This window comes from Moschus berezovskii, chromosome 7 (assembly GCF_049115385.1).
Source record: "Moschus berezovskii isolate FMDL1 chromosome 7, NW_MosBer_1.0, whole genome shotgun sequence".
Classification (NCBI taxonomy): Eukaryota; Metazoa; Chordata; class Mammalia; order Artiodactyla; family Moschidae; genus Moschus; species Moschus berezovskii.
This window is the reverse complement of record NC_142466.1, coordinates 68480168-68491800: the sequence shown is the minus strand read 5'-3', so window position 1 is coordinate 68491800 and position 11633 is coordinate 68480168. Positions and strand designations below refer to the sequence as shown.

The window sequence follows — 11633 nt, the reverse complement described above, 5'->3', positions numbered from 1 at the left end:
TAATTTCATGCATCAGAGGTCAAAAGACAAAAGGTCAGGCTTGGTTTAGAGGCAGCAAACTCCCCACCACCAGGAACGTGTGTCCAAAGGAGTGCTTTGAGGCACCGCTTGCCGACACCGGCAGGTTTCCATCCCTGCCTAATTCTCTTTTGTCACTTCATGGGGTACAGGAGTCTACATGCAAATTGCATGAGACATGAGACACCAACTGCAATACCAAACTAGGAAAAAAATTGCCCCCCTTTCAGTTCACCAAGCTGGTTCTATCTCATACCTTATTTCAGAATTTGTACCTAACAAGAATCCCATCTTTGAGCTCTCTGCCTGCCTATGCACAAAAGAAGCCCCTCATATATATATAACTATAATATATATAAACAAACATATGCTGTTAATACAAAATCTGGATATATATTCCTTAATTTTTTTTCTGGGAGAATTTATACAGATGTCGCCAGAATATTACCAACACTTGTCCTAAAAATTGCTTTCATTGAAATTTTAGCAGCATTTTAGTATAAATAATTTAGTATGATTCTTTTCATATGAATAGTTTGTCTTAGACCTCCAATCTTTTCAACGCTTCATTTTGGATTCTTCACTACTAATACTGGATTGTTAGTTTTCTTGTGTGATTTGTAGACACTTTCGTGAATACAGAAGAATACAGCATCATGATTTGCCATTAGAAATATTTTCATGATTAAGGGGGAAAACAACTTTCTCATTCTATTCTATGTACATAAGCTCCTCACACCAACTTGATATGCCAAATGACTTTCATCTGTCTGAAAATAAATTAGGGGACATCTTTAATTTTTCTTATTGTTGACAATTTTTTAGTCGACTGGTATTCAGTGTTTGAAGGTTTGGCTCTCACCTCAAATACAAAGTAAAAGAGAATATAAGCACTTTTGGGAAGTGTCTCTGGAGGTTGCTAGACACTGGACTGGCTATCCTGCTCACTTCAAAGGCCCTTTGGACCTAAGCCTAGCTCCTTTCCCCCATCTTATTCTGGGTTGAGTCCTGGAGGAAGCTGCCAACAAATAATTGGTCAATTTGTTAAAAACAGGTAATCAGCAGCAAATCTGAAAGAATTCTAGAGCACACAGTTTTATTTCAGGCATGCTCTCAAATCCAGACTTTTTATCCTGCTGTCCGCTTTCCTCTCCATACAACATCCCCTCAAAAGAAATAATAAAAATCTGTTCAAAACCTGCCACAAGACTGAAGTACTCACTTGGCAATTTGCAAGGTCACCCTACAGGCTCCAGGGAAAACACCCCACTCTTGCTGTGATCCTCTGTCACAGCTCTGAAGTTATTACAGAAAAATGGAGAATGAAGCAAGCGAGAACATTAAAGGGCCTACTTACAGGGGCTCTTCACCTCCATTTAACATTCTGATCTGTGTCCAAAAACTGTAAGAATCGTTTAACCCGTGCACGCACTCAAAATCGCTTGTGAAGTAGGCTCATTTATGTTGCTGTACTTCATGGAATCAAATTATATCACATTAAAATGTTATTAGTTTAAAACATATTGAATAAATGCAAGTCCGGGTTGGCGCATGAATATTTAAAGCTCACATTACATTACACGAAGAAATAGCAGAAGAAAAAGGGGGTGGGGAAAGCTAACAGTTCATCGTATAAATATTGGTAGAAGTAAAATATCCTCCATATAAATTTTCTTTGACAAAATGTGATTTTATTACTTACAAATCATGGTATTGTTAAATTTAAAAGGATATATAGGAAGAAATAAACTGATTTACACTGTTTTCAAACTTAAATAATCAAAGTGCCAGTAAATCTTTTCAGTGCCCCATTTGGGGTTCTTAGGTAATACTAGTGGGTTGCTGGGACGTGTTGGCAAAATTTAAATGCAACTGACTCCCTGTTTTCCATATTCACATAATTGTGATTGTAGTCACAGGATAGTGAATTTTATCTCAGAATTCTCCAATAATTGCCCTCAAATCGCGTCCTGTACACAGCATTCACTTGAAGTCTGCCATGTGTACCTGTGCGCTGGAAACCAGTCGTGGAACTGAACTGAGTCGATTTCAGTTGAAATGAACCCATTCAAATGACCCGAGTCTGCGCTGTTTGAGGCTTCTCTCAATAACACTTCCAATTAAAGAAAGAAAGACAGGAAAGTAAAGCAAGAATAGCTAGCAATAACCCACCATGAGCCTCAGATTCCCTAAAGACAGCCCCAATCGGGTTTTCTAGCACTACGCCTGTGTTTCTGGGTGGCGAGCCGCTAGCACATGGTGTCCCAGCGAACCAGCAGCCAGAGTTCGAAGCCCTTTTTGTGCAGAGTACCCCAATGCCAGTAGAAATGGGTGCTTCAACCCAAACTATTCTTCAGCCCTTTTGCACCGCGGGCACCGCTGGAAAACCGGCGTCGGCGGCTGGCCTGCGCTGCGCGATTTTTGCGCTCTGCGGCCGGGGAGTTAGTTGCCAGTGAAGAGGCGCCCCCATTCACCCGGGCACCGCCCCTAGGCGAGCCCCAAGCTTAGGCCGTACGGAACCTTCTCGTCCGGACTTAGCGTCCACTCTCAATCCTGACACCATCCAGACTCAGCAAACGCCGCGGGGCGGGGCTGGGCATCAGCGGCGCCTCCTGCGGAAGGTGCGGTGCCACGTGCGCGCTGCACCGACCCGGAATCCAGCGAGTTCCGCCGTGGCCTCAGCCGCTCCCAGAACTGGGCCCCCAGCTTTAGGGCGGGGCCTCTTCCTAGCTTCTGGGCTGGTTGTCTATTCCCACCCGCCCTCAGGGTAGGCTCCAGTCCAGAGCCACAGGGCCGGAGTCGTTCCCCGCGGCTGCTCCCAGGCAGGGCTCGCGCAGAGAGAGGCCCATCGGCGGACCGCGGTCGGCCAACCTTTCCTGGATTCCGGGCTGCGGGTCTCGGGGTGGCGCTGGGCTGAAATCGAGCCTCAGTCTTGGCTCCACAAACCCTGGAGTCTTCGGGTGTTTTCTGGTCGCAGAGCAGAGCCTAGACTCCTCGCCTCCTGACGTCGGCCTCCCAGTCCCCGGAATGCAGCGTTTTAGCTGGAGGGAAGCTCGCTGTGTGCCTAGGCCAACCTCTTCTGCGACTCTTTTCCTGTCACTCTCTGTTCTCGGTTTCTGCTTTCTCCCTCGCACAGAATGCCAGTGCGCGCGGGGGCCTTGGAGGACTCTCAGCACCAACCCCTTTCCTGGGTCTCCAATCTACCTTTCCGCACAGTCTTGTCTCTCCCCGTCCAGATTTCTCTCTATATAGATTCTCCCCGCACTTCCTCGCCGGTTTAGCCAGTAGATCTCTCTGCCTCTCTAAATGTGCCTCTCCTTTTCTCCCCGGTGTAGCATTAAACAAATCCAGGTGTATCGAGGCTGAAGAAGTTCCGGCGACGTGGAAAGAAAAACAAAAAACAAACCCTTATTCTGTCCTTGGGACATTTCCGGTCACTACAGTTTGGCTTCCCCTTGAGATGGTGCCAGCGCTGATTCTGCCACGCAGGCCGCTGCTACCGAGGCGCGGGCTCGCTCGCTCTCTAGCTGAGTATGCGTATATTTGAGTGTGGAATGATGTGTCGATGGTGAACTGGGGCAAGCTCTCCAAACCGAAAGCTGAGCTGAGTTGGGTTTCTAGGATTCTAGGGCTACGGGCAAGTGAGATCGGGGATTTTTCGGGGGCCCAGATGCCGATGTGAGCCTAGAGTCGGAGCGTCCGTAGCCCCTTGTCCAGTATCCCTAGGGCCGCAGCGTCAATTCCGGGTCCCCCGAAGAGATTCGCCACCTTCTCCGCGGCAGGGAGCGACCTTCGGTCCAACGCCGCGAGAGTCCGGGAGGTCCGAAGCAGGCCGGCCAGGCACAAGGGGAGATCGATCCACAACGGATAGGGTGGGCAAAAGGACGGCGATTGGGGCTGGGTACCCCAAGTGGGGGGGGGTGTCCTGTGAATTATTCTGGGCACTGGTGCCACACGACCGGCGGGGTTACGAGTAAGGGCGGGCGCCCCCTCGGGAACGCACATTTGTTTCGCGTTGGTCTGGAGCGCTGAGTACAACGCGGTGGTGCCGGGGTCAGGTATTTCCGAGCACCACGAATCCAAGGCTCTTGGTGCTTGGCCTAATCCTCTGCCCTTCCTGGATGAGGACAGGAATGAAGTTGTGACCAGTGTCCCCTCCCTAATCCAAAACCCCCCACAAAGCTAAACACACATGCAGCACTCACCAAAGCATCCCACAAATACAAAAACTGAAGCCAACACACGAAAGCATAAGCCAAAACCTTCATTAAACGCACTCCACATAAAAACAAAATCAAAATCGAAGAAAACGAAACACATACAAACACGAAATTCACCTAACACAGAATACACAAACGACACCCACTCGTACAAAATCAAAAATACATCAAAACACCGCGCAGAAAGAACAGCCTTTCAAACGACACACAATGACAGCCTACAAGGACAAAGTACAATACGCACACAAAAATCAAAACACAAGATAGAAAACAAAATCCATCCCAAAGACCAGGATTCACAGAGCAAAACCCGCTAAAATGAAATCCACGAAAAACCAACACGCAAAACACCAGCAACAAAAGACTCTCAGATAATGAAAAGAAAACAACCAAAACCAAAACCAACCTTATAAATAGAAACAACAACAACAACAACAAACAACCCAAACAACTCCCGTGCCCAGCCCAGGGTGAGATGTCAATTCCGGGACGGCTTTAGATCTCTAGGCGCTGAAGGCCGCTCCTCCCCGGCTCAGCCTTCCGCGCCGGCTAGGCGGGAGGGCGGGAAGCAGGGGCTGGGCCGGGTTGCCGAAGGAGAGTCCAGCGCTCGGAGGTGCCCCAAAATCTAATCTCTGGGGCAGGGACCCATACCCGTAGGTTGCAGGAAGAGGCGGCGCAGGGGGACTGCGCAGACTACTTGGGGGGATGGGGTGGGGGAGGGGGCCGCCGGGGAATCCACAGCCACGTTTCCGATTGTGGCGAAATCGGCTCAGTGGATAAGTGATGTCCGGTTCCCGCACCCCCCCGCCCCCTTTTTCTTGAGCTCCGGGCTCTTCCCCCTAGGTTGCGGCCCATCCTCGTGACCACCCCCTCCAAAAAACAAACAACGCTCTCTCTGAGGACGACTCACTTTTGGAAACTGCATTGTCCGGCGGGCCAAGAGTCCTCCTGCGGATCTCTCCCCCGCCCGCAGAAACCTTGCCCCTGCGACCACCCCGCAGCGGGGCCCCACGGGCTTCCAGTGGACAAGCCAAGCAGCTGGACTCGGGATTTGGGACTAGAAAAGGGAGGGAAGTCTTGAGCCCGGGCCGAAGGGAGCAGGCTGAACATGCCAAACCTCTGCCCTGTCTCTCTCGGGCTGATGTCCCCTCTGAAATCAAGTCTTGGGGCTCCGGGACACCGCAACGGCTCGGGGCTGGAGGGCAAGGGGATTCCACTTATGGGCCGGGGTAAGGTGTTCGGAACTCCCGACAACCCTCAGGACCTCCTGAGTTGGTTCTGCTCAGCGCCGGTTCTCCCAAGAGGAGGCCCGGATTTTATCGCCAACATTTCACAGCTTACCGTCTGTGCTCCCGTCCGGGATGGGACAGGGTGTGTTTCGGTGGTGTTTGGGGGCTTCTGGATCTGCCCTAGACTCAACAATAGTATTACAGTTGCAGATTGGGTGGGAATGGAGTGGTTGAGAACCCTGGGGGGCGGGCGCCGCCCTAGGGGTGACGCTGAGGAAACTGGAACGGCTGTCTATGCCTGGCAAACACTGCTTGCCTCTAAAGCCCTTCCAAATTGCACCTTCTTGGGAGAGTTGCTAATTTCTTAAAAAACAAAAACGTGGCCTGAACCCTCTTACGTGGCGGGGTTTGCACCTAAAGGGGTCACCGGCCTCCCGCACTTCCAGAGGGCCATGACACCCAGACTCAGAGATTTGTAGAAGTTGCGGCCGCGAGGCCAGGGCTCCCGACTCGCCTATGGTCGGCCTCTTGCCGTTAGCGTGCAGGCTAGCGCCCGGCTCTGTTGAAGCCTTCCTTCCCTCCCCCACCAACCCCCTATAAAAGTCCAGGGCGGCACGGCGGCGGTACTGCTGCTCTCCCGGCCTCCTGCACTGCTCCGGCCCGACCCGGCCCGCCCCGTCTGGCCCGCTGAGCAGGCAGGGCCGAAGAGCGCGGACACCCTTTCCCAGTTCGGGGCCTGCAGTGCGGGGCGGCACGCTGGGGGCGCGGCGTGTCTGGGGACGTCTTGTGATGTTGGCGAGAACAGGACATGATCTCACATGGCGAGAAGCTCTTTAGTTCCTTAATCATTTCACGGTGCCTTCGGACGCTTTTTTTTCCACCTAAAACGTTTAGTTTCAGCTCAGTGATCAGCTACCCCAGCTCGGCGGGGGAGCGGAAGGCTTGAATTATTCCGACCTGTGAGAGGCCCCTGACACCAAAAAAAAAAAAAAAAAAAAGCACAAAAAAGTGGAAACTTTTTTTCCCTGTCCATTACATCAAGTTCTGAAAAATCAAAATGGATTTAGAGAAAAATTACCCGACTCCTCGGACCGGCAGGACAGGTAGGACCGCGATGCGCGCTCTAGACTTGCTAACTCAAGAGACCCAGCGGGGCGCTGGTCCTCAAACACTTCGGCCCTGGGGGAAGGGGTGCGCCTCATTTTCGCAAGGATTTTGACTGCGTGTCTGTCTGCGGCACGTTTCTCTTCAACAATCTGTTCACACGCTTCTGCTTCAGTTCAAGTGTTTGTGAGTTTGCGTGTGTTTTTCTCTGTTTCTGAATTTTCATGTGGATGTCTGTCTGGGGGTCTGAAAGTTTGGGCCTGTGTGTTTACATAGGGGCTCAGAGTGTGCCAGAGTGACAATGACAATTTGTGTGTCCCTTTATATATATATGTATATGTACATATATATATGTATGTAGAGGAAGTGTGTGTGTTGAGGAATCTATGTGCATGTGTGTGTGTATATTTATATTCATGAATCTGTTAGTATTTGTTTATGAGTTGCTGTTCCTTGGTACTGTTCTTTTGGGTATCCAAAATGTATGTCTATGCATGGCTATATAGGTGTAAAATGTTGATGAGTGTCTGTACATTTACTCCTTTAAGGGTCTGTGTTCACCTGTCACAATTCAAGTGATTCTGTAAGTGAGAATAAGATGGTTACACTGACCCCTCCATTTTTGGATGTCAGCCGCTGTTCAGTGTATATACCAGTGTATACAAAAGTGCCTGCCTCTAGACACAAAGATAGGTCTGGGACCTGTGGGGGTCTGTTGTACTAAACCTGCCATCAGTCAGGCTCAGGTTCGTTCTGTTGAGAGAACAGGAGTAGAGGTGTGCAGCCCTTTAGTGTGTAGTGTACACTGCTTCACCCGTAGGTACTATTGAGCCTACTATTTCTACAAAAGGATCTTCTGTTGCAGGCACAACCCTGGCAGGTGAGAGGAGGCAGCCTACCTATAAGCTAGTTGTGACTTTGCTAGGGATCCCCAGCCTGCCTTAACTCTTACCTAGATGAACCTCTGACATTGGGGTGTGTGTGTGTGTATGTGCTCATGTGTGCATGCACATGCTCAAGTTTTATCTTGTGAGTGCCAGGAAGAGAGTGAAAGTAGGTGGACCTGTGTGTCTAACTGGGGCATCCAGCTCTGAACCTGTATACTCACAGGCAGGCCTTTTTGGCACAGAGCCTGGTGTGCCTCCCGCAGTTACAAGCAGTGGGTGGCGGTGGGTGTTTATGTCGGAGAGGAGGTGGCAGGCTGCAGGAAGCTTCCATCTGCCCTGAGGTAAAAGCCAGGTATGGGTGCCTCTTTCACTCATTAGGCCAAAAGTGCTAAACCCCCATCCAAACACACTTCTGACCCTGACAGAACTCCATTCCCCATATCCCTGTGGTTCTGTGAGTCCCCACCTCCACCTTCCCTAAGTACGGGTCAAAAAGGAGGGAGGTGAGGGGGTGAACTTGTATCTCGAAACCCAGGACAATTCCCTAGGCTCATATGTGTTTCCAAAATCATGACTGAAGAGAAGTGAGGGCAGAAATCTAAGAGGCAGGGAAATGAAGAAGGTTCCCCAGGGTGACAGCACAGGAAAGGGAACCTGGAAACCCCCTTTGCTCCACCCCCACTCTCCCCACTACTCCCTTAGTAGGTGAGACTCCAGAAGCATCTGCACTGGGGACTAGGGAGTGTGCATGTGTTGGGAGTGGGTCAAAAGCCTGAGAGGGTGCTCGAGAGGGTCTGCGTGGCTGGCCTGGCTGCCTCTCTAGACAAGCTGTCTACAAAGACTGTAATTCATGGCGGTCGATGGGCTCTTTGATTAGTTCAATCGCCTGAATAATCGTTTAATCAATAAAGCATTTCCTTTCTCTTCAAGACAGGCCTGGGTGGGGCTGGGGACCACAGGCCTGGCCAGTTTAAGAATCTGGAGAGCCACGCCCCTCTTCACCTTTCAGGTGGATGAGGGCCCTGCCTGGGAAAGGATGATATCTCAGGTAACACTACACTTGTGCCTCTCTGCTCCAGCCCGCAGCATGGCTGGGGAATAAAAGAGAGCTGAGAAACTGCCCAGGTTGTGGGCGTCCAGGTCTAGTTTGGGGATTTTTGCTTGGGTGTCTCCCCCTCCCAACTTCAAGGCTTTTTATGGGTCACTTGATGGTCCTTTACATCCTTCAGAACTGTATTCTGTCCCTTCACTCAACCTCACTTTCCCCATCTGAATGATGGGAAAGGCATACCTGGTCTTCTAGCTTAAGTCCAAGATCGGGTGAGATCCTACCTAAACAAGGAGCCACTTAGGCATATTCTTGTCTAGCCTCTTCCTTGTGGTACCAAAAAAGGGAAAACTGAGGTCCAGAAAGGGGCAGGGATTTTTTTGAGATCACACAGAAGGAAGTATGGAAGAAGTAGGACTGGAAGGTAATTCTTCCGCCCTTAAAACTCTTATTCTTGCTTGAAAAGGCAATAGAGCCCCACGTGCCCCCCACCCCACCTTGGAGAAAAATGACAATTAGTCAAGTTAGCTGAGGTGGGGGTTAAGGAGTCCCAAGGCTGGGGAGAGCAGGGTAGGCTGAACACTGCATTCGTGGACCTTGGCATCAATTCCCTAGCTCTGGAATGAGCCTGGTGGAATAATACCCTCTACTCATGGATCTTCATCTTTCAGAACCTTGAAAAGTCTCATCTCAGGGATTCTTTTCAGACACACGAGGAAGCTGAGCCCTAGGAAAAGCAGGAAGCACCTTTGGGAATAAATAAAGGTAGTCCCAGAGTTCTTGGCCTTTGAGGTGTGGTGGTAATGATAACAAAATCTGACAAAGGAACTTTACACAGTTTTTGAAAAATATGATTAAATTCTCCCCTTTTTCTCCCACTTCAACCATTCTTACAAGCAGACTTGGGCGAGGCAGAGTAGACCTCTGATGGCTCTGACCCGACTTGCTGTGTAACTTAGGGTCAGCTGCTTTCTCTCTTTGATGCTTTTAAAATGAGGATTAGAAGGGACCCATCAAGTTAGGATAGCATTGCTCAGGCATCTCTGGCTTTCTGAAATTAAGCAACCAATCTGAGCCCTGTAGGCCTCGTTTTACCCAAAGCAGGAACAGGGAGATGGGCTGGACTTTGGCTGCAGGAGTCAATCTTAGGCCCAGTTAGTGCTATAGCAGCCCCAACCCACAGGCACAGCTGGGTGTGCGAGGGGCAGGCCCCGGAGAAAGCAGAAGAGAGGCGGGGAGGGAGAGTGTTCCGGGTACAGTCAGGTTTTTGTATGGAGACTGAGGTGGATGTTTGAAGGTGGCTTCTCAAACATTTTTATGAATGGGCTTTCTTTCAATAGCAAAACTTTCAAAGGCAATTCGATTTACACAAATTAAATTTCTTTCTGGAAGTTTTCCTTTCCCCATCTCCTGCCTCCTTCGCTTAGTATAGGGCCTGGCCCTAAGTCATGCCTGGGGAACGAAACCACAAGGCTGTTGCATACAGCAACGCCCTACCGCATTCAGCACAGCAGCTTGGAGACCAGCTCCCTGATAACTTGTCTCTCCTAGACCCAAACTTGTGAGCTGGGAAAGCTTTTGGAGGCAGGACTAAGGAGCGTTGCTGGTCTGGTCAAGAAATTGCTGTGTTATCCCAGGATAGTCAAGTAACTTTTCTGGGCCACCATTTGGTCGACTATAAGGCTGGGTTAAGTGGCCAGAATATCTGGTGGTGCCTCTTGGTGTTAGAAGTTCGGGGAGGCCGGCCCACTCAGGCAGCTGTGAATAATCTCCTATCCGGAGGGACACGCCTTCGCTGCTGGGCGACACAAGGTGGAAAGTGGGCTGCTGTTGCAGCCCAGGTTAGGTTGCCCAACACCATTCAGAAGCCAGAAAGCCTTCTGTGCAAAATGGAAATCTGACCCATTCCTGTTTGAGTAATATATTAATATGTGGTTCTGTTCAACCCTGGCAGTGCTTTAAGGGGAGATTCGGTCCAAGCCACACTGGTATCAGAAGGAAAACTGGTTTGTATTTACATACCCTATCTGGGTTCCCTCCTCCTGCCCCCTCCAAAGAAAAACCAAGACAACTTTCCACATGCTAACAGTGCCTCTGGAGAAACCCCTCTGAGAAAGGGGTTTCTGGTTCACAGCCTTTGCTCTATCCCAGACATGCTATGTGACCTTGGACAAGTAACCTCTTGCCTTGGCCTCAAGTTTCATATCTATAAAATGGGAAGACATAGCCTCACGGCCCTTTTAGCTGTAAGACTTCAGAATCTGAGTTTCTAGGCCTGAACTAGAGCAGAGCTGGAGGTGGAGGTGTCTCTGACTGCTTCCCTCGGGGCGTTCCCATACTCCCGCCTCTCTGGTGGGAGGACAGAATGCCAGGTTGAATTCTTAGTCTACTTTTGATCCATCAAGCGCCACCGGGTGGAGTGAACGTGGGAACCCTAACTCAATCCTGGTTCCTCTGCGTAGTTTCGATCTTCCAGCTCCTAGGCGAGGAGGGTATGGTGGAAGATCAGGACAGGCAGGGTTCCAGACAAAGAAGAGATAATGTCGCCCCACCCCAGTGCCTACAGCAGCCTCCTGGGCCCCCAGAGGATTTCCTGGGTCTGTTTTCTGCAGCTGTGCCCTGGAGGGGTTGGGGACGGTGTCACTGCTGGAAACTTATCTACCTTTCAGGAGCAGCTGGATCTGGGACAGGAACAGAAGGTGGTTCCGAGGGCTGATCTGGTTCTGAGTGTGAGAAATTGGACAGAGGTAGAGAGACGGGTAACTGAAGTAAAGAATGTCCTGGGAGTCCTCCCAGGGTCAACTGGTGCTCTGTCTTCCTTACAAGTCCAGGTCCAGAGCAGACATCTCAGAGCCCTAGTTTCCATGGATTTGTGTTTAATATTGGAAGATCACCGCTTGTGAATTTGAAACAGTGGGTCTTGGATCAACTCCCACGAGCTGTTATGCAAGGGGAGTCTTCAGTTACTCTTCTTGTCCTGGGTGCCAGCAAACGTAGGCACTCACAGAACTGTTGCCTCCTGGGTGTAGAATGGCTATCACATGCTTCCATTTCAAAGTCCAGTTCCTTTGCCTATGGTCCCAGGGCCTCAGACTCCTGAGAAACTGATTCTTGCTGGTCAAAAACC

The 11633-nt window shown here is 50.2% G+C and overlaps 1 protein-coding gene across 3 annotated transcripts in view; it reads left to right on the top strand.

Annotated features, from left to right (window-relative positions):
* Nucleotides 1–6373: 6373 nt before the first annotated feature.
* Nucleotides 6374–11633, top strand: part of PAX5 (paired box 5) — a 187323-nt gene continuing 182063 nt past the window's right edge. The window contains exon 1 of one of the 3 annotated variants that reach the window (XM_088837981.1): nucleotides 6374–6570. In XM_088837981.1, coding sequence (XP_088694107.1) covers nucleotides 6525–6570 — 46 coding nt within the window. In that variant the 5' untranslated portion in view covers nucleotides 6374–6524. The remainder of the gene's footprint in view (nucleotides 6571–11633) is intronic. The other 2 variants (XM_088837978.1, XM_088837979.1) reach the window with 2 other exon arrangements.